At 38.2% G+C, this 24,328-nt stretch overlaps 1 protein-coding gene across 3 annotated transcripts in view; it reads right to left on the bottom strand.

The window, feature by feature from the left end:
• Positions 1–24,328, bottom strand: part of PDSS2 (decaprenyl diphosphate synthase subunit 2) — a 145,179-nt gene that overhangs the window by 52,832 nt on the left and 68,019 nt on the right. For all 3 annotated transcript variants that reach the window (XM_034765934.1, XM_034765935.1, XM_034765936.1), the window contains exon 3: positions 14,929–15,127. In XM_034765934.1, the coding sequence (XP_034621825.1) occupies positions 14,929–15,127 (199 nt within the window). The remainder of the gene's footprint in view (positions 1–14,928; positions 15,128–24,328) is intronic.

Here is a 24,328-nt window from a genome sequence, read left to right as displayed (position 1 = left end):
AACTCTTTCTAATTATATGAATAATTAAGCACTGGAATAGGCTTGTAAGAGAGGTTGTGGAATCCCCATCACTGGAGGTTTTGAAGAACATGTTAGATAAAAAAAACTGTCAGGAATGGTCTGGGTGTACTTGGTTCTGCCTCACCATGGGGACTGGGTTACCCTCTAAAGGTCCCTTCCAGTCCTGAATTTATTCTATCTTGGTGAAGTTACATTTTGATTCTATGGTTATGTTTTAAAAATTGTAATTCATGCATGTGCAGCTGTTATGTAGTTCCAAGACTGTTCTGATAATGATTCCTCATGATTATAAAGAGAAAGGGATGTATTGAACATGCAGATTGTGAAATTTTGGTGTGTGCTAGACCGGGGTAGGCAACCTATGGCATGTGTGCCGAAAGCGGCACGCAAGCTGATTTTCAGTGGCACTCACACTGCTCGGGTCCTGGCTACCAGTCCGGGGGGGTTTGCCTTTTAATTTAATTTTAAATAAAGCTTCTTAAAACATTTTAAAAACCTTATTTACTTTACATACAACAATAGTTGAGTGTTATATTATAGACTTATAGAAAGAGACCTTCTAAAAATGTTAAAATGTATTACTGGCACACAAAACCTTAAATTAGAGTGAATAAATGAATGAAGACTCGGCACACCACTTCTGAAAGGTTGCCGACCCCTGTGCTAGACAATGTGGCAATACCTGCTTTATGTAGGTATCGAATGAGGCAGGGCTGCACAGGATTCCATGCCACATTTCAGTAAGGTGCTGAGATCAAACCCTGTCTCACTGAATACTCATCTCATGTCAGATAAACTATTTCAGTTCCACACTAAGGAAATGTTTTCTTCTAATGTCTTTCCACTTAAAAAAAAACCCCATGCTTTCTACAAAGAGGTTACTTTTGTCACGAGGCAAATCCTTAAGCTTCTTTTGAACATCCATTTGAAGGCCTAATGAAAGCATCCATACTCTGGCAAGGACCAACACCCCAGGAAGCTGTTCTTGTTAGAGTATTATCAATCTCAAGAGCACCTATCTTTTATATGTCTCAGACCTTCAGAAGTAAATTTCTGAACTAGTCTTTTCTCTCTCTGGAGAGAAAAAAAAACCCCAACGTATGGGCCTTTCTTCCACAACCTGAATTTATATTTGACAATGAAGGCTGTGTGGCTACCAGAGAAGGCTGCAAGCATTACCACCTGGTAAAACCTACTTCCAGAGACATCTTTGTCTCAGAGGCATGTAGCTCTTCACCATTAGTCCAGCCGCTCTTGTTTCAGCCACTAAAATGTTGTGGAAAGGGTAGTAAGAACTACATCATTACCACCAAACGACATGAATTCTGCCACACCTTCAGCTGGTCCAGAGTAGGGTGGTTGGGCACTGCTATCTCAGCTTCAGAGGCAACCGTTCACCAGGTAATGTGTCTGTCTTCAGGTCCTGGATGATTTTTAACTATACTCCCAAAGTGTGATGAAAGTTGGTTCCCTCTTCACTGATGCTGATATAGGTGACCTCTGAAGAGCCCTCCTTTCTCTTGTATGTACAGATATCACTCTTAAATATCATCTTGCAGACCATCCCTTTCATTCAAGTTAAAGATGGCAGGTTGCTGTATTAGTACCAAGGATAGAAGGATCACAGTGGCCTGACTATGCATTGGTACTAGATACATCAAGGCCACAAGCGTGGGTTATGTTGATGGCGGCAGCAGCAGAGACCAGCAGTGAGGAATTAAAGTACACAACGTGTGTCTTGAGTAGGCACTTCCGTTGCTCCGAGGGCCAAGGACTGCTGCCACCAGGACCTGGCTCTGTTGTGCCTTTGATATGACTAAGATTTGGTTGAAAGATGGCTGTTCAGTTCATGAGGACAGCAAGAAATATTGAAGATCTGGTCTACGTCCACGCACAAGGTTTCAACTGTGTGCTTCAGGGTAGAGGGCAGATTCAGATGCAAGTTAAGGGCACAAGCAGGCCTTTCAATGAGAAAATTCAGAGCAGCTATTCAACTATTAGACTTATTACAGACCACTAGAATAGTGAAAAGATACTTGTATTCTAGTAACAATGCATCAAATCTTGCAGGATATCTCCTGCAAGGATGTAAAGAGACTAATTTGCTAGATGATCAGACACCACTGATATAGTCTCAGTGCCCAGGACTTTATACTTGCTGGCTTTCAACCAAAGCATTAGAAGCCTTCAGGATGATTTTGCAGGGTAATTGTGGGAAGGAGTGCTTCCATCTTGAACCCAAGAATTCAGAGTGACATCTATGACAGCTTTCATAGTGGTCTCACTCGTGATCTTTCCACATTCCACAGCAGAATATTCTGCTTCAAGGCACCAGATACAGCAGCCACACTTGTCCATAAAGGACACGATACAACAGCTTTTGTATTACATCGGGGGGAGGGGGGGGACGGAGGGATAGCTTAGTGGTTTGAGCACTGGCCTGCTAAACCCAGGGTTGTGAGTTCAATCCTTGAGGGGGCCACTTGGGGATCTGGGGCAAAATCAGTACTTGGTCCTGCTAGTGAAGGCAGGGGGCTGGACTCAATGACCTTTCAAGGTCCCTTCCAGTTCTAGGAGATGGAATATCTCTATTAAATTATTATTATAAATTATTAATTACATCTCTACCCCGATATAACACGACCCGATATAAGACGAATTCGGATATAACGCGGTAAAGCAGCGCTCCGGGGGGGATGGGGACTGCGCACTCTGGTGGATCAAAGCAAGTTCGATATAACGCGGGTTCACCTATAACACGGTAAGATTTTTTGGCTCCCGAGGACAGCGTTATATCGAGGTAGAGCTGTATTTGAATCCATTGGCTAATTTTTCATAGAAAAGCATGAGAAGAGAAAAAGAGACCAAAATCTAAACTCAATTTTCACCAGTTTCATGGACAAGAACCAAGGAAAACTGACTTCTTCCAATGCAGTGGGAGCTACACTATCACAACAAACTTCTGACTGAGACTACTACAAAATTTCTTACATTTTAACATGAAATACAGGAATTCAAAACAGCAGAGGCACAACAGGATACTCTGAGGGTTAAAGAGCAGATTTACATGTAGACTGAGCTGATGAGGCTCCAAGGGAGAGCCAAGTAGTTACACAGCTGGGCTGTTCTTCATGGCAACCCAAAGGAGCTTTCACTGACCAGTCAGAAAGGAGACCACCTCTAATAATTCAGCTTTTGCACTTCAACTTGATAACAGTCCTAGAGGCTAGTTCTCATTGAGGATGTGTTACAAGTGTACAAAAATAGTAGAAAATACTGGTTAATCATCATCTGTTTTTCCAAAGAAAAATGGATTGTCTACTTAACCTTGGGATTTCCTCCAAAATTCTTCTTAGGGCAGTGAGTGCACATAAGAAACTTTCTATATAAAAGGAGCTTTTTTCATACAGCAAATGTTTAGGGCTCGATTCTACCTAGCCCTTACATATTGTATGGGGTGGGGTGGGAGGATGAATAGAAATAAGCAGTTGCCTCTTCCTTGCTCCTTTCATGTAAAGGGCAGGTCAGAATTTCAGTCCCTCTACTCATGGGAAACTAGGGACTGCTTCCTAGATACTCACCCAGGGACAAGAAAGTGTGGAGAGTAGGCACAACTATGGTTCTCACGTATGTGACAGCCAGCAAACTGGAACACTGATGCAGGGATGACAAGGAGGATACTTGATTATCACTACAAACATTTTTTCTCTTAAATAGCCTCTTAGTAGTAGTAGGACAACTCCCACCTTTTCATGTTCTCTGTATGTGTATATATATCTCCTTACTATATGTTCCATTCTATGCATCCGATGAAGTGGGCTGTAGGTAGCCCACGAAAGCTTATGCTCAAATAAATTTGTTAGTCTCTAAGGTGCCACTAGTACTCCTGTTCTTTTAAGGAGGATACTGCATCTCTTGAGCATGCTCACCCAGTGCACAAGGTAGCTCCAGAAGGCATTCTGGATTCTCCAAGCCTTTAGTTCAAGCATATTTCTGCATTGCCCCTAATATGCAGCTATTCCCAAATTGCATGATCCAGACCTAAATAAGGGGGAGAGTCTTATTATAGAAAGTAATCTTCACTAAGCAAAGTATCACTAATCTCAAAATATTTTAAGCAACTTTAGGAGACTAATACACTGAAAATTCCCAAATGAATACCATTCCTATAGCAGTGGTTTGTCTACAGTATCTTATGCACGAACTATACACATACAGACAAAAAAATTACTCAAACCCAAACCACATGAACACAACTAGACGTAAATGTGATGATCTGAACTCTTATTGCCAGAAAATCAGAAGTGTCCTTTAAATTTACAATTCTGTTTTTCAAAAATTCTAATTTTCCAAATTTCAGGTACATATCCTGAGCCATTCAAGTAATTGGATTTTACTTGTACTTATTTTTAATACTACTGTCAGTTATAAATAATTAAATTAAAATGGAAAAAATGTAAAATGTATACATAAAAAAGATCTCATGCTAAAACGTTATCTGGCAAGCTTTTGCCAACAATGATTATTTAGGGCTGAATAACTTGAAAATAGAGGCAAATGATGAAACTGCTGATGAACTCAGCTATATTGACACTGGGGGGTGCCACTATACTGTACTAATTAGAGATTCACCACTATAATATTACAATCTTATTCACTTTTCATGAGAATAGTCACTTCTGGTGATATCAGAAAGGCTAAACAAGGATGCTTTAAAAATAGGGCAGATTAAAAAATACTGACTTCCAGCAGATAAAAACTCTTCTCCCCCTACACATATTTAAAAAAAAAAATCTTGTGTGAAATACTTAAATGCTTTTACAAAAGGATATAAAGTATCTGTTTCACCTCACCATTTTAACAGAGTTTCTTCTCTCATTGGAGAGAAATATATTATTATTATTAAACTCAAACTTTGATCAGACCGGGCAGGAAAAAATTCTTATGTCAAATCAATCTGACACAAAAAATAATTTGTGTATCCTGGGATACTGTAGTTATCCCAAAAACAAGAATTACAAACCCATCAAATTCAGAGTTAAGGAAGTTAAATTTTTAAATAAATAAGAAAATGTCAAGGTATGGAAATACACAGGGTAACCCAAATAGCCTTAACTCTATTCCATAGTAACACCACACAACTATGACAACTATTATTATGGCATGATAGCATTTGCAGTCCCAGATTTGATTAAACTGATGTTTAAAGACATTTGGGGGTTTTTCCTTTCTTTGTGGTGTCATTACAGAGCACAGGCAACATTGTTTGTATTCTGTAACTGTACTTTTCCATACCTTAACATTTTTGCATGCCTTTTAAGTTTAACCTAACTCTGGATTTCCTGCATTTGTAGTGCTTGGTTTTGAGATAATTAGGATAATTTTACTCTTAAATTACTGACATGTATAAATATAGGAATTTCTATACAGTATCAAACCCATTGTCCACTATTTTGCCTCCAATGGTATCAGCACCTCTGAAGCAAGGTGCAATAATCCTACAGAAGACAGATGTAGTATAATTTGTCCCAACAAAGGTCTTATTCAACTCCCTAATAGTGATTGGTTCAAGCCTGCAAGCATGAGGTTTTTATCCCTTCCAAACCTTTGTTTGCATTAACCGTTATAACTTTATCACTCTGGATATTCTTGTTACCCACATTAACATCCAATCTCTCTCTGATTCTTATAAGCAATTGGCCTTATAAGCAGGGAGCTCCACAGTCTATTTGTGTATTAAGTGAAAAGTATTTCCTTTTATCAGTTTAGAATTTTCTACCTTTCAGTTTGTCCCTTGGTTCGTGTGTTGTGAGGTGATCTACCTTCTCTATAACATTCATTATTTTATATACTTGTCCTCTCTTATTTGCCTCTTTTTATAAGTAATTTCAATCTTTTCCATCTCTCTTTGTATGAATTTTTTCATGCTTCTAATTCTTTTCATTGCCTTTCCCTGCACCCCCTCTACTTCTGCAAGATAAGATGACTATTACGGCACACAGTATTAGAGATGAAACTGAACCACTGGTGCATATAAAGGCACTATAATATTTTACATATTATTTTATATTTTCCGTGCCATTCCTTATGCATCCTAACATCTTGTTTGATTTTGGACTGCAGCTGCACATTCAGTAGAGGTCTTCGCTGAGCTATGTACAATGATGCCCAAATCCCTTTCTTGAACTGATACTGTTAATTTAGAATATATTCAATCTTAAGCCAAGTTTAATGTAGTTTTTATCTGAGAATTTCCTTTTTTTTTTATTTAAAATTTTACACACAAACAAGAAATCCCAAGAGAATGTTAACATATGATATTTCTAATAATTTGAAGATATGTAGTATCACTCTACATATTTTTTTTAATTATTTTACCTTTTATGTTGAGAACCACCAGTAACAAGCTCCTTTAACTCAGCTTCTGACTGTCACAATTCTCTGCACCTCCCTGGCCCCGGCAGGGGTGTCTGCCTATGGCAGTCCCGTAGCCTCACTCACACTGAGATGGCAGTAGAAGGCAGCCATTTGAGAGGGGGAAATACTTCATGGAATTCTCTACAGAAATTTTTCAACCTCTCCTGAAGAAATGTTCAGCTATGAATAGTAAAGGAAAAAATGAACACTGATCCTAATTTTTTTTTTTCTTCAAATGCAGCCAACAGTCAGTGAGTTTTATCTATATGGGAGGTTTAAGGGTTTTGTGGGGGAGGGGTTTATGAAGATCATTCAGGAAAAGATGGTCTGACCTAGGGTACTAAAGTTCCTATAGCATCTATTTTAATATTATTTTCAACTCAAAACTAATTAACTTATTTACTTGTAAATTCTCAAAGTAATTCTGTACTCAATTTTGGGAAGAAAGCACTCTATTATTCATATGTAACAAAGTACTTGAATTCCCTCGTTAAGTATAAAACTCAACACAACCTTGACTATAGACCCATGACTGATATTTACACAATACTAAAACATAGATAAGCAGTTTCTTTAATGAATCACAATATGCATTAGTTTCTGTGCAAAGGAAAGATTTACATGAATAAACTGGTAACATTTATGCAAACACAAGAACTATTTTGTAAACAACATATTTATGCCTTCAGGAATACATAAAGTTAACATAAGGAAATGCAACGACTATATAAGTAGTACATCTGTGCCACTGTTTATTTATAAACAACTAATGCTTAATATAACAATGATCTATAATGTGGTCTTGTGGTAGAGCTCTGCACTGACAGGCAAGAGTCCTCAGTTCAAATTCCTAGCATTTCACATAGCGGGTTGTGGGAAGTGCTTCAAAGTACAGTCCAGTCATCCATACAAGGGGTCATGAAATTAAAGTGGAGAAAAATTGCGGGGGATCATCCTTAAGTCCTCAGTCAACAGGACCCTGGAGAACAATGATATAACATGTAGTCGAAGTGGCCCTTTGACTAAAACCAACTACTGAAATATGACTGATGTTTACAGATTATTTTAGCATATTATTTGTGCCTCATAATATGTACAATATAATCCTACATCTGAGCAGTTTATGTTACATTTATATGCATCAATCTGTCCTCTCACAGACTTGGGTATCAGTACCCTCAGATGACTGCAATGTGTATATCTTCATTGCACCTTATATCTACATAAGCATTTATATGACAATCATCACGGTGGAATCCGAGCTCTAGGGGCTGCAGCCCTAATACTGAAACAGGTTTCCATTGACTTCTCTATGATACTCCCTTACAGCATCAGTATCTCTACATCTATTCCTGCTCATCTATCATAGAAATGTCACATGTATTTCAGATTTTCATGCAGTTTAAATGATTGCAGAATTACACAGGTCTGGTACCAAGATACTGACCTCTTTTGTAGAGCACTTTGAGATCTGCTGATGAAAAATGCAACCTAAGAGCTAGGCTTTATTATTATGATGTGAAAAAATGTATTTTGTCATAAGTGAAATTGTGGGCATTTCATCTTTGGGTACACAAGAGAGTTAACATTTTAAAATGTTCTTGAATGAGCAATTCTAATGCATTCTCTGAAAACTTTGAAACTTTTGTGAAATCAACATGCATATATTACCAAAATTCATGTAGAGAGTTTCTATTAATGTACTAATCCATAGCCCATCTAACAATCCATAAAGTACCATTCACAGTTAATCAGTTTTTTGTTTTTTAAACATAAGAGGTACCACATGCTGACATTAAACATAATAGGACAACTGAGAGATCAGAGTCCATCTCCCTACAGTTGCAGGATATACTCCTATGACAAAAAGCATATCCGATGTTAAAGGCCAAGAGAAACCACTCCTTACGTGGAGTACATATATTTTTAAATCCCAGAAAGTGATACGAGTTAAATAATGATACTTGTGATAAACTCAGGACAGACGGCTGCAAAGGTGGGCGGCGGGGGGGGGGGGGGGGGGGGGGGAAGGGTAGAAAACAGTCCCAGAAGGTTAAAAGGTCCTCCTCCCTACCAGCTGAGAAGGGGTTACCAGAGAATCAATTAGGATCATCTGAGAGGGAGTTACCTGAGGTCAATTAGGATCAGCTGATTCCAACTAAGGGCTGCTTGAGACCTTTTCAAACCCTCCCCTGTTGGGAGAAGAGGGGGAGAGAGAGAAGAAGTCATGCTGCCAGTAGGTTAGGAACAGCGAGCCTCACCAGGCAGGGAGGGTGCATTCCCTCCCATAAAGGGAGAAAAACAAGCCCCAAAGACTGGTGGAGAGAAGGAACAGACTTCCCCTGTGCAACCAAGAGGGACTGTTTTACCCAAGCCTGTCTCACCAAGGCGAAAAGCAGTGGAGGCTGGAGAGACGGAGAAGGTGCCTTGCCACAGACCCAACGTCTGCATTCAAGAACTGTAAATATGCCATGGTCTGATCAGATGCACACGCAGTTCTATACAATGGTAAAGATATAATTAAATATTTATCGTGTTAATCATTTTTATTAGATGAACCAACAGAAAATTATGCTTTAATGACAAAAATAATGAAGTTATGACCGTCCTGTAGCCTTTTATTTTAATAGTTACAGTCTATATCAATTATGAAAAAGTCTAAAAAAAAACTAAATATGGCCTGATAATAATGCTTCCTTCCATTTCCTAATACTTTTCAAGTTATTCTGTATGTTTGCATGCTCAAACAACAAGAATTTAGATGACCCTGGCTTGGCCCCATCATTGTGATGGACAATGATGTTTTACATTAACACAGCACAGTGCAATCTATCTTGGAGGAGGTCATGCAATTTATGGCTTCACAGCTGGCATTTCAAGATATCTTTAGTTCAAGGTTCTTGTACCCTGAAGTGGTAAAAAAAGATTTAAATGACTCTTCTGCATCACAACACTTGAAAACATGTGAATGAGAAGCATGAGTATTAGTTAAAAATAACATTTCAAGGACTTCCCTCCTTTAGTCCTGAATCTTGTTAACATCACTACAGTGATATGCTACAACAGTAGCAAGAGGGGGGAAATTACTACAGGATTAACAATTCCTATACCTAATGTTATTTAAAAATCAAAGTGTTACCTAAGGCAATTACCTTGCAGCCTTTTAATATCTACAGGGAAAAGCCTAAGGGAAAATAATTGACTTTGCTAATTTTACCCTTGGCAATTATAAAATAGCTCTGCATTTCATTATGACTGCAGAAATTTACATCTAATTGTAAGCCCCGAGAGAAGTACAGAGATAAACGCATCATACAGAAGCTCAGACAAGAATCTAACAGCACAATAAAATTAGTTCAGCAGTAATGGTTTAAATTAAACTAACATGCTTAAGTTTAAATTACAATGCATACAACAGTTTTAATTACTGAAACAGATATACATGCCTAGATAGAGGTTGTAGTCTTATCATGGTCAGTATTGTTTACAATATATTCCATGTTTCTTTTTCTATAAGCCAATTTACTTCGCTACTAACTGCCACAAAGAACAATACCATCACTTTTACTTTTTCTTGCAAAGAACTAGGACTTTCAAGCAATTAAAAAAATAATCGTGATTAATTGCACGATTAATCACACTGTTAAACAATAACAGAATGCCATTTATTTAAATATTTTTGGATATTTTCTACATTTTCAAATATATTGATTTCAATTACAACACAGAATACAAAGTGTACAGCGCTCACTTTATATTATTTTTTATTACAAATATTTGCACTGTATAAAACAGAAGAAATAGTATTTTTCTATTCACCTAATACAAGTACTGTAGTGCAATATCTTTATCATGAAAGTTGAACTTACAAACGTAGAATTATGTACAAAAATACCCAACTTCACTCAAAAATAAAACAATGTAAAACTTTAGAGCCTACAAGTCCTCTCAGTCCTACTTCTTCTTCAGCCAATCACTCAAACAAGTTGGTTTACATTTGCCGGAGATAAAGCTGCCTGCGTCTTGTTTGCAATGTCACCTGAAAGTAAGAACAGGCATTCACATGGCACTGTTGTTGCTGGCATCACAAGATATTTACGCGCCAGATGCGCTAAAAATTCATATGTCCCTTCATGCTTCAACCACCATTCCAGAGGATATGCGTCCACGCCAATGACGGGTTCTGCTCGATAACGATCCAAAGCAGTGAGGACTGATGCACATTCATTTTCATTATCTGAGTCAGATGCCACCAACAGAAGGTTGATTTTCTTTTTTGGTGCATCCGAAGAAGTGGGCAGTAGCCCACGAAAGCTTATGCTCTAATAAATTTGTTAGTCTCTAAGGTGCCACAAGTACTCCTGTTCTTTTTTCAGGTTCTGTAGTTTCCACATCGAAGTGTTGCTCTTTTAAGACTTCTAAAAGCGTGCACCACACCTAGTCCCTCTCAGATTTTGGAAGGCACTTCAGATTCTTAAACCTTGGGTTAAGTGCTGTAGCCATCTTTAGAAATCTCACATTGGTCTCTTCTTTGTGTTTTGTCAAATCTGCAGTGAAAGTGTTCTTAAAATGAACTACGTGTTCTAAGTCATCATCCGAGACTGCTATAACATGAAATACATGGCAGAATGCAGGTAAAACAAAGCAGGAGACATGCAAAATTCTCCCCCAAGGAGTTCAGTAACAAATCTAATTAACACTTTTTTTTTTTAAAACAAGCAGCAGCATGGAAGCATGTCCTCTGGAATAGTGGCCGAAGCACGAAGGGGCATACAAATGTTTAGCATATCTGGCATGTAAATACCTTGCAATGCTGGCTACAAAAGTCCCATGTGAACGCCTGTTCTCACTTTCAGGGGACATTGTAAATAATTTCCCATAAATATAAATAAACTTGTTTTTCTGAGCGATTGGCTGAACAAGAAGTAGGACTGAGTAGACTTGTAAGCTCTGAAGTTTTACATTGTTTTGTTTTTGAGTGCAGTTATGTAACAAAAAATTTACATTTGTAAGCTGCACATTCATGATAAAGAGATTGCACTACAGTACTTGTATGAGGTGAATTGAAAAATACTATTTCTTTTATTTTTACAGTGCAAACATTTGTAATCAAAAATAATATTAAGTCAGCACTGTACACTTTGTATTCTTTGTTGTAATTGAAATATTTGAAAATGTAGAAAAACATCCAAAAATATTTTAAAAATTGGTATTCTATTGTTTAAGAGTGTGATTAAAAGTGCAATTAATCACAATTATTTTTTTTTAATCACAATTAATTTTTTTGAGTTAATCACATGAGTTAACTGCGATTAATCGACAGCCCTGCAAAGAACACAAAACATTATGAAGAAAGTAGTCCTGGCTATTTCACACTCCTAAAAAAATAGATGCACAGAACTGAAAATTAACCACTTTCTAAAGAATAAATGCGGTTTGTTTAAATCATGGCACATGTCAAGGTATTTCTATAGCTTGTCTTAAAATTTTCTAACTTTCCCAGTAGGGTTGGAAGAATGAGAGAATAATTTAGTAAATCAATCAGTTTCCATGGTGGTATCCTACTTATAGCATGTGGAAGCTATGACACTATTTAGATGTCAGAAAAATGAAAAAAGTGTTAAAATGTTTTGGCAGAATTTTCAGACACGCAGTACAATGATTGCTTGAAAAATAAAGCATCTCTTTGGTATTTGTGCTTCAACTTACAGTAGGTTTGATTCCTGTCAAATCTTAAGGGACTATACTTTATTGCTGGAATGCTTGGTAATTTATTATTTTCTCAAAGTTTTCCCTCAGTTTGAGTTAAAACCTAGGTTTAAATTCTCCTTTGATTTGCAGTGAGGACCTCACCCAGGATCTCCTGAAATTCTGAAGAATTAGTCCTTAGTAGATACAAAACAAGTATAATCATGTTCATGTTAAATCAGTTTCCAAACTGATTTATACAATAGTTTAATCATAAAAAGCATTGTAAAAGTCAAAAAAAAATATTTTTTTAATATTTAATATTACATTTTTTTTCTCTCAGATAATTTAAACCATTAGTCAAGCAGGTTGGAAGTTGATTTACCTTCTCTTATATTGAACTCGTCTAGTGTTATAAATGACATCAGTCAAGTGCCATACACATTCAGATACCATGGGTATGTAGAGGTGCAGAATAAGACGCTAAACCGAACAAAATCATTAGGCTCAGAAATAGCAAATGTTATTATAACTTAACATTGTGGAAATATTAAACTATGATAAGATACATTTTATTATACACAATAGTGGATAGCTAGATAATTATACTTTCTTGTGTACCTATATAATAAGATTCCAGGATTGTCACTCTGAAGCCTAGAATGTCTGAGTCAGTGATAAACAACTAGAAGGACGTGATACTGACGGACCAGTTGCCAGCTTATGCCAAGGCCCCTACGCCTCACTGAACACTGACATAGCTGCAAACCAGTCTGGCTCACCTATGGAACAGTATTGTTAAAACAGGAATTAGGTTTACAAAAATGTGTTTAGTGTTTAGACTTTATGAAACACTTGAGTTGTTGCATCTATTAATCTTACTTATATCTAAGGCTATGTTTTAGTCATGGGTATATTTAGTAAAAGTCATAGACAGGTCATGGGCCGAAAACAAAAATTCACAGACTGTGACCTGTCCATGACTTGTACTATATACCCCTAACTAAAACTTGGGTGCTCCCCCAGTCAGGAAAGAAGCATTCCCAAGAGTGAAATGCTAGTTTACCACAAGAGGTGTTATCTTCTCTCCAACAAATGAAGGCCCATAGACACCAGACAAGTCATTATAGAACATCAGCGGACAAAAGACTTTGTAGATTGCTCCTCCCACATCCATGAAGAGGAGATGTGAAGGTGGACTCATCCCACCAGTTTGAGATCTGGAGGAATGAAATAAAAATCCCTGACAAGAAGAAATTGGGATCCCTCTGCTGCTTGGACTTCAGGGAGAGGGCTAGACTTAGAATCATAGAATCATAGATTTATAAGGGACCGCAAGGGTAATTTAGTCTAACCCCCCAGCCAAGATGTGGGATTTGTTGTGTCTAAACAACAATGTTGTGACTTCTAGGCATAAGCAAGGGATCCCTAGCTGTTCATCTTGGGTGAGCCTTAGAGGACATATAGAGCTTGCATATAAAAGCAGCTTCTATCATCTTTGAAACTTAAGACACTGACTCATTTGTGTGTGCATGTTTACCTGTTTTAACATTGTAAATAACTAATTTCTTTTTTCAGTTAATAAATTTTTAGTTAATTTATTATAGGATTGGCTGCAAGCATTGTCTTTGGTGTGCAATCTGAGGTACAACTGACTGACTGGGTAAGTGACTGGTCCTTTGGACTGGGAGTAATCTGAATATTATTGTGATTTTTGATGTAAGGGACCATCTATCACAAGGACAGTTTTGCCTGGATGGCAAGATAAACAGGAGTGCCCAAGGGAATTGTCTGTGAATCCATGTTAAGACTGTTAGGGGGTTCACATTTGATACTTGGTTAGAGAAATCTAAGTATAGAACTCACAACCAGTTTGGGGTTTGTGCCCTGGTTTGTAACAGCCTGCCCTGAAGTTGGCACTCACATTCATGAGCCACTCCAGACAGCCTGATAGCATGGTTGAGAATTCTTTTTGTTTAGAATATTACCAGGTTCAATCATCACTGGGATTCACAGTCTAGTCTATACAATTTTTAAGTTCTCAGCCATTTGGGGCTTTTCCCCCACTTTACGAATTACACCCATGTGACAGTACTGGTTTTTACCTAGTGCATAAATGTATCCTTTTCACACACACACGCAAATACATATATACGTACATATACACACACATTCCAGTTTATTCATAATGACAAACACCTCCTATCTTGTAAACTTTCAGACAGCTGGGCTGAGCAAAATGATTGCAGTTGTCTTTTAAAATGATAATGTATTTTTGTTCATAGGGCATTCAATGCCCAAAGCTGTTTGGATGTCTAACAAAATTTTACTAATAGCAAAAAGGCAAATCACACCTGTGCAGACCAAAATGGAAAGATCCCAAAGAATCCCCTAAATGTAAAACAAACAGAATCCATTCTTCCCTCCAAAAAGGCACAATATAAAACTAAATAATCAACTAAATATGTTTTGAACTTCACCTGGCAGGTTGCCAGAGATGTACTGTACTCCATGTCTTGAAGACACAGCAGCATATGTATGTTAATTCACCAGCCTGTCTTTTAATCCACTATCATCTATGGCATCACTGCTTCAGAAGAGATACTAAAGCGTTAGCAGTGGTAACATTTCTATAATATTGTGGTAGATGTACCTGGAGCAACATCCAGCTGTCAATCCATCTGCACATACAATAGAATTGTGCCAATTTTTACAGTGAAAGGATGTCCGAATTCAGACTTATCTGTTCAGTGGTTAACAACCAGAGCTGTTACTTGTTAGAGTAATAGAAACATTTTTTACCTTAGTATTCTGTAACTGAGCTAGGCTTGTGCAAGCATTTGCTAGAAGAAAGTCTCCACTCAGGACAGCTATTTTATTTCCAAACTGCATGTCCTTCAGTAGGCCATCACAGGACTTCAGCTCACCAATGTTTACTATCCCACGATGCACCAGGAAGGCAGTGTGGATCAACTCTGTAATCTCTGCTAGACTTCTTTGACTTAAAGCAAAGATAAGAGATTTATTTTTGAAGCCACAAACACAATGCAGATTTTTGACAACAAATCATTCTACAGTTCCTCATCTACACAAGAATGTTTTATAATTGTTGCTTCCCCATAAATCTTTAGAAATCACAGTTCACGAGTGGTAATTAGAGAGTATATCACATCACCTGGGCATGTATAGCATGATAGGGTCAAATCCTCACAGCTTCTGAAGGGAAGAAATCTTCCTCTCAGTTTTATTTCATTAACTTTCTCAAAGAATTCAAACAGATAACTAGTCAACATTTTAAAAATATTTTTAAAGATTTTGACAATGTCCCTTAAAAGAAACTATTAGGAAACTAACCACTGGGTGCTCATAGTGGTGAGGGAACAAGAGATCAGGATTGGATTAAAAACTAGCTGAGTATTAGAAGAGTGCTGCAATAAATGACTGCTCCCTTGACTGGGGGAGGGGGATTAATAGTAAGATACCTTCTCACATTTCAATAATGGGGCCAGATTTTCTAATGGACAAGCAGTGGGCAAATGACATTTGATGATGAAACTAAGTTGATCTGTTTAGCAGAAACTGTGGAGATTATCTAAATTCCTCTGTGCAGCACAATGGTAAATTAAATTTTACTTGGACAATTTTACAAGTCAATTTCTCATTCTGATGTATTCTAATGGGCTCAATATAGGAGGCCCCAATCTCTGCACGGAAAAAAGTATTTTCTCTTTCTACATGGCTCCCCTTTCTATGGCAGTTTTCAGTTTTGGAGAAGAAGAAATGATGTAACAGCTGTAAGAACAAAATAATGTTAAATTTGGTGGACCAATATCAGAGTGTAAGGAATGTTCAGGGGAAGCTGATCACATATCCAAGTCAACCCACACAAAGAGAAAATTACACTTTGCCAACCCTTAGCCAGTAAGCAATCTATAAACAGCAGTGGCACTTGCCTCTCTTTCAGAGTGCTTACCTGACCTTCTACTTTGAAGTATGAAAGAAAAAGAAGAGGATAAAAGGATTTTTTCCCCCCTCAAGTGGTGATGTTTGGCAATTAATCTGATTTCAAGGAGACCAGACACCTGAGCCTATGCTAGAATCACAACATGTGAAGCAGGCACAACAACTGAATGCAAGTGAGAGAGAAAGAAGAACAATACCAATCAAGTAGCAAAGCAGTAAACCGGTTTGTTAATTTCACAGTTTGCAATTCATTAAATCGGTACATTTAGACCCTAATCTTGCAATTTAGGAAGCACAATCACAAACTTTACTTTCTTAAGTTGTTCCACTGATGTCAATGAAAATAACTTTACTCATGTGAGTCATGTATGTACTCAAGTGTTTGCAGGATCAAGGCTTTAGATACCAAACATAAAATTAAACTGTAACCCTGCACAGAGCCCTTTTAGATCCTCCATACTTATTCCCAAGGAAAAGGGTTCAGCACAGATTTATTCTGTAAATAAATTACCCCCACCTACCCATAGTGATCCATGTTTAGGTTAGATTTCTGCTGCATCATAACAGCAGGCAAGAAAGTAGAGCGGCTTGGGGGGAGGTGAATTGAGGCTTCCATGATATTTATTACCATAGAACAAAAATTATTCAATTAAACAGTTTTAAAAGATGACATTATTTATTATTTTGCTTCATGCAGGGAAGTGTTACTCTTGAGCGACACAGCAGGGGGCAAAGCATTCACCATTTAGGCAACAAACTTCAAGCCTGACGTGTCTCAAAGAGGCAGGGGAGAAAATCCTTCGGTATACACAGCCACACGAACGACAAGGTACTGTACATATTCTAGCCTTGGGTATACCAAAGGGTTAACAATATTTCAAGCACTGATAAAAAAAAGACTAACAAGACATCCCGATGCTCCTGCTGTCATTGTCAGGGCAGCCCTTGGAGGAAATGTCCATATCAATTCAATTCATCAGATGGACAGCTGATCAACATTAAACAGTCTTGCTCTGGGCAGATTGAGCTGAGCTACCTGTTAGGAATACTAATGAGAGCCCTCTGCTCTCTACAACGGAGTTCTGCCATTTCTGACTGCTGAAGATCCCAGGACATATGGGGATCCCTAGTGACGAGCACATGAAGCTGCAGCTAACTCAAGTGACGGCTCATTTCCCTCAGCTGAAGGCAGACATTAATATTCTGAGGAGATCAGACCCACCTCTCTGACCCCCAACTATTGAAGCAAAACAACGACTGTCCTATTTCTTCATTTAATAAGCTTTTAATGAAGGAAACCAAAATCTCCTCTTTGACTTCAGCACAGCTCTCCATGAAAAGGTTGCATAAATACATCAGTGTCATACTTTCCAAATGCTTGGTATCTGGATTTTTTTTTTTCCATTTTATTTTCTGTATTCAGTTTGCTCTCCAAACAGTATTCATGCTCTCATGAGTACCATGTTATACACATAATTTGGGGAAATTATCAGATGTCCTCTTGTACAAAAAGTCTATTACTTATCTTCTAATCAATGTACTCTTTTCCACCAATTTATCTTTCTCTTTGGGGAGTTACAACTTGCTCTAAAAATTCTCTGCTCTCAAACTTGTTGCAGAAGCCATCAACCTAGGAGATTTTTTTTAAATAAAGTACATTTATTATATTTTATTATTTTTATTGTGGTAGTACCCAGAAGCCCATTGCAATAGGCACAGTACAAACACAACAAAAAGATGGTTCCCACCCCCAGAGAGTTTATTTATTTATATATTTAGATTTACCCTTTTTGAAAGGGCCCTTAACAAAATGCTGAGAGCCCCGACAACTACATTTACAACAATACCCATCCTACAGCATTACTTAGTGAAGAACAATCATTTAAGTCTCATCCATAACAATACATATTAAGGCAGTACCAAATATATATATATATATATATATATATATATATATATAAACTGTACAATATTCCATCTTGATCAATGAACTGAACTAAGTTTAGATGACTGATTCGTTCTCCAGTTAATCCAAATAAAAATAAATATATTTAGATGTGATCTTATGGAAACTTAGGTTTATGGTAGAGATTCTCATATTTGCACTATTACATGGACCACATCTTAATAAAATGATTGCTCAGGAATCACTGCTACTCCCATTCATGATTACACTGACTGCTTTCCCCTCCTATTTATGAATGTGCAGTCCTCTCCAACTGCACTTTCAGCATCTCTTTCAGTGGGCCCTCTTCCTTTCCTCTCCCACTCTCTATTGAGGTTCCCCAAGGCTCTGACCTTGGCACTCTGCTAATCTCTCTTTATACCATGTGCTTGGGCGATCTCTTCAGCTCACACAGCTTCAGCTATTATCTGCATGTTGATGATTTACAAATCTCTCTCTCCACCACTAAACTGTCTCCTTCCACCCAATCCCAAATCTCAGTTTGTTTCTCTGGCATTTCTTGGATGTCTTGTCACTTTACACTGAATGTGATCAAAACCAAGCTCCTTTATCTCCCTTCCCAGACCTTCTCCACTTTCCTACTTTATCACTCTTGAAACCACCACCAGCATCTTCTCCGACATCCAGGCTCTGTAACCTGAGTGACATTTTTGACTCCTCCCTCTCCTTTGCCCCACATATCTAGGCCATTTTCAAATCCTGCTTCCTCCTTAGTATCGCCAAGATCAGCCCTTTCTTTTCATCCCCATAGACAAATCACTGGTTCAGGCCCTCATTATACCACAACCTCCTCTATGGCCTCCCAAATACACACTGTGCCCCTTCAGTCCATTTAAAATGCTGCTGTCAATTTCCTTGCCTGTCAGTCTGATCATACATATCCCCTCTATGAATGCTTCCTTTGGCTTCCCATGAGATATAACAAATGTAAACTTTGTCACCACCTTCAAAGCTGTACAGAAATATGCCCCCTGTATACTTCTCCTTCCTTTGTCAAACTTTGCACTGCTGCCCATTCCCTCTGCTCAGCTAACATCCCCAACATCACCTGCCTGTTTATCACATTCTCAAATAACCCCCATGCCTTCTGTGACGTTGTGCAGTCTATATGGTTTTATAAAAACATAAGTGAATATAATGCAACTGGGATATGCTTCATGCAAAAGGTCTCTTGTAAGGTATCATTACAAAGCTCAATCTACTGAATGTGATCATTCTATTTGTAGAAATGTACCACTCTTGTATTTAAAACTAGAAATATAAAACATAACTCTGAGGGCCTATTGTAATTATGTAAAGTGTGGGCCATTAATGATGGTTTGGAATCTTGATGACTCCCATTAACCAGGGCCATTGTCTGCAGATGGCTGTTTACACCTGCTGGTCTTCCTGTATATGTGTGTGCTGGCAAGTGGGCAATGAAGTCTTGCAGTGACATGTGATCTTGTCACCTGAACTGGAATCCATCTTTAACCTGGTGCTTTTCCAGTGTGTGTGTGTGCCCGCGGGGGGGGGGGGGGGGTCCCGCCTTAGGCAAAAGATATATAAAGGGGGGGAAGAGAACAAAGGGAGAGAGGAGCCATCATGAAGAATCCCCTAGCTATCACCTGAGTTGGAACAAGAGCTGTATCAGGGGAAATAATTGTGCCCAGGCCTGGAAGGTGTCCAGTCTGAGAAGAAGAAGAAAGAAAGAAAACAAAAAAACAAAAAAACAAAACAAAACAAAAAAAAACTTACTTTAGCATCTCTGAGGGTGAGATTATCTGTATTTAGCTTGATTAGACATAGATTTGCGCATTTTATTTTATTTTGCTTGGTGACTCACTTTGTTCTGTCTGTTACTACTTGGAACCACTTGAATCCTATTTTCTGTATTTAATAATATCACTTTTTATTTAGTAATTTACTCAGTATGTATTAATACCTGGGGGAGCAAACAACTGTGCATATCTCTCTATCAGTCTTATAGAGAGCGAATAATTTATGAGTTTGCCCTGCATAAGCTTTATGCAGGGTAAAACGGATTTATTTGGGTTTAGACCCCATTGGGAATTGGGCATCTGAGTGCTAAAGACAAGCACACTTCTGTGAGCTGTTTTCAGGTAAACTTGCGGCTTTGGGGCAAGTGATTCAGACCCAGGGTCTCTGTTGGAGCAGACGGGAGTGTCTGGCTTAGCAACACAGGGTGCTGGAGTCCTGAGCTGACAGGGAAACCAGGAACAGGGGTAGTCTTGGTACATTGGGTCGCAGCTCCCAAGGGGGTTTCTGTGATCCAACCTGTCACACCTTCTTCCAGGAGTACTGTGCACAAGGGACAGAACTCCCTCAATTCACTTACAACACCCCACCCTGTCGACACTGAAGTCCTTTTGCAAAAGCCACCACTCACTTCTGTGTTGCCTATAGTAAATCAAGTTGAGTAGTATATAAATTGTCTATGCTATTCCCCTTCCGCTGACCATCATCTACTTGTTTGTCCTTAGGCCTGTCTGCACACAGCTTTTGCATTGATTTAACTACATCAGTGCAAAAGCTGTGAGTAGACCAGCCCTTAGCTGTGAGCTCCTCAGAGCAGCGATCCTTCTTAAGTAATAACAATAGCAATCATAAGACTTTTCTGCAAGGCCAGGTTAACAGAGGGCCACAGAAGACTGGTTTGCAATAGGAAGCTAGGAATGTTTAAGTGTATACAAGTTTCAGTTTTGTGGACTATTGAAGACTGCAGCAAAACTGCTGAACCTCAGCCTCTAAAAATCACAGCCCTACCTACATCTGTGCATTTTGGAGGACCCTTGCCATATGTATTTCATTGAATCAGTTACAAATGTCCTCAGATAAACTGCCCTAATAGCACCTGAGAGCAGCAGGCTGTATCCGTCATTCCAAGCAGGGAAAATGTACAGTTCTCACAGAAATGCCAACACACATGTGCAGGCATCAGTCCTATTGCTATATATACACAAATAGATAAACAGCAGAAATAGAAAACTTTGAACATTTGCTGAACAATTGCCAATTTATATTTCAGACTTTTTTTTATATTAACTCTTCCCATCATCTGAATGAGACTGACTCTCAGTATCATATTACTCTGAAATCAATGTACATCTATGACAAAGATGATCATGTCATGCCGATATTAATGCAAGTTTTGAAGCCCACATGACAATTTATGACAAATGGCAAAAAGATTGACAGACTGAGGCAAAATAAATAAGAATCTGTAAAGACGGAATAGGTTTGAATAGTGAATCTGTTCTGTGAATTTTTTAATTATATATTTAACAATGTGCTTTCATGTCATCCTGATTGTCCTTTTTGCTTATTTTATCAGGCACATTTTTTCATATTAAATTCTAGCCATTCATCTTGAGTGCAAACAGTTAAATGGCCTTCTGCAACAATTTACTGTTATGATACGTAAGTCAACATGATATTAAGAGACATTATCAGGGAGTTTACGCTCAAAATTTAGGTTGTTATAAAATGGTTTTCCAAAACCTAATATAGCTAGAAATGTAAAAGTGTTTTCATGGCTTTAAAAAAAGACAATGAAAACAGCTTAGTTCAAACATTTCACCTGCAATGTCTGCAACTCAAACTCTGAAACCGTATGTTATCAGAATAAGTGAACTTGACTGGTTCATTTTCACTGTCAAAACTGAATGAAGTGTAAAAGTAAACAGGTCAATATAAATGGTGAAACATACATATTTTTAAAATTTTAATAATCTGAAATACTATTAACAGCAGGAACATGGAGCAACATTTTTAAATGAGCGCCTTAAAATAGTCACCAACATGTATATTTAGACACCTAATTAAATAGTTTGATTTTCAGCAGTGAGCACCCACAGTTCCTAGTGAAGTCAATAGGAGTCATAGGTGCGCAGCTTCTCTGACAATCAGCCCCTCTTAATAGATGTGACTAACACTGGACACCCAAACTTGAAAATGTTGTTTATGATTTTTTAACCTGATAGATTATCCCTTGCATTTTTATGGAGGTTATGTTCAATCTCTCTCTCTCTTTCAAAAATTTCCAATACATTTCCTCAACTTAGTGACACTTACAGTGTGTTCTATCTGTAAATTCAAAATAACCAATAATTCTTTACTTGAAAAATAGGTACAAGGAAGAAAATATTATTGCAGTCACTAATGTGACTCTGAGTTAGGGTTATTTCTTCTAATTTCTTATTATTTTTATTATGATGATGATGATTTCTTAAGTGCTGATAATATATTGGAGCTAACCTGGTATCTAGTTGTAATGTCTTTTTGTGACATATCAACAAGATTTATAGAAAAGCTTCTGTAAATGTAAGTGCAAATAATAAATTCAAATTGATCCTGTATACTGGAGCCATAATGTGCCAAACTGAGATGATAACATTTATTTACACGCCTGAAAAGGTGAGACTTTTACAATTTTCTTTGCCACTCGTCCATCAAAGTCAATTTCATAGTTAATGGAAATGTGACCCAAGGGTCAGTATATACCAAGCAGTAAATAGAACCATAGAGGTAGAAAATCTGGTTCTCCACTTACTTACATCCCTTTAGCAGGAGGAGAATGGGAAGTGAAAGTTTTGTGTTTACTTTACAAAACATTTTGTTGTTGTTGTTGTTAGAGGTTGCACTTTCCACTGCTGATAGGAAAAACCTGAAGAAAAAACAGTAGTCCTGAGACACACCACTCTAACTTTCTATCACATGATCACGGCTTTAGTATCTATTATGCAAGACAATGTCTAAAGTTGCAACATCTAAAGGTTATCTGATGCCTACTACACTGAGGACTAAGCTGCTCAGCCAGGGTGAAAAATACCTGTGACTGTCATCCTCCACCTCAAAATGCATGAAGTTTAAAGGAATAAATCAGCTCATTGTAGTTTATTGTGTACTCTAATTGCAACTCTGTCAACTGATTTTTTATTTCACACAATTAAAAAATATACTATGTATCTTGCCTTTCTAATATCTCTTTCCCTTCCTACCTTCACTCCACTCTTTCTTCACCCCCACCTCCCCCTAGAATTTATCAGTGTCATCTGCATAATCTTCGGGGTGTTTTCTCTTTATTCTCTCCCTCCTCTTATATTTCTTACTTTCTCTCTACTTACATTTTATTCTGTCTCCTTTTTCCTTTCTGTGACATACACAGGGTGCAATCCCCTGACAAGTAGCTGTGTCGCCCCTGCCCTCTAACTTGGGGTGCCCTTCACAATGCTTTGCTGCTGTTGACTTCAGTCTGGACAGTTCACAAACAGCCTCCAGCATGCAAGTCACTTTCAGCTATGTGTGTGTGTGCTGCAGCCTTCCAGCCACAGCGCAGCTCTTACCAGCCTTGGTTATACTGCAGGGTGACCCCAACTCATTCCCAGTCTTAGATTTTCCCCCAGAAATCTATGTGCTATACTGCCCAGCCATCTCCTGGACAATATAAATTATATATAAGTCCATCATTTCATCAACAGAAATAATATACATCATCTTGTTATCCCAAATGGAGTTTCACAAACACTTCAACACACTGGATTAGATAAAACAAGTTTATTAAGTGCAAAGAGATAGATTTTAAATTGGTACAAGTAATGAAACAGAGGTCAGACATGGTTACAAGATAACCAGCACTTACTGAGCAAACTTCTTAGGTCAGAACCCTTCTCCAGTTCAACGGCTGCTTTCTTTGACCCTTTTGGTGCACAGAATCGATGGACAGTTGAGAGGTGCCCTGAGGTGTTTGTCCCTCCTTTTTATAGTATCAGTCCCCCTCTTGGAAAAGATTTCCAGATGAAATTCAGAAGACAAATGCTTTGTCTATACTGGACTTTCGTCAGCAAAACTTTTGTCATTCAGGAGCGTGAAACCGCCCTCCCCGCACAACAAACGTTTTGCCGATGAAAAGCACCAGTGTGAACAGCACTTTGTTGGCAGGAGAGGCTACCGCCACTCTTTGGGGGTGGAAGTTTTTTTTTTTTGTCAGTGGGAGAGCTCTCTCCTGCCAACAAATAGCAGCAACAATGCGCACCTTTTAGTGGCACGGCTGTAGCAGCACAGCTGTGTCGCTAAAAGGTGCATAGTGTAGACATAGCCAAAGAGTCTATAGGGAAGGATGTTCCCTGCTGCTTTCCCTCACCTGTTTGAGGTTCCTTGTCTATGCTTTCTGCTTGATGACTCTGTTTACTGCCTAAATCAGGGGTAGGCAACCTATGGCACGGGTGCCGAAGGAGCATACGAGCTGATTTTCAGTGGCACTCACATTGCCCA

Source organism: Trachemys scripta, chromosome 3 (genome assembly GCF_013100865.1).
Source record: "Trachemys scripta elegans isolate TJP31775 chromosome 3, CAS_Tse_1.0, whole genome shotgun sequence".
Classification (NCBI taxonomy): Eukaryota; Metazoa; Chordata; order Testudines; family Emydidae; genus Trachemys; species Trachemys scripta.
Note: the sequence above shows the minus strand (reverse complement) of the source record. Positions and strands in the feature narration are given on the sequence as shown.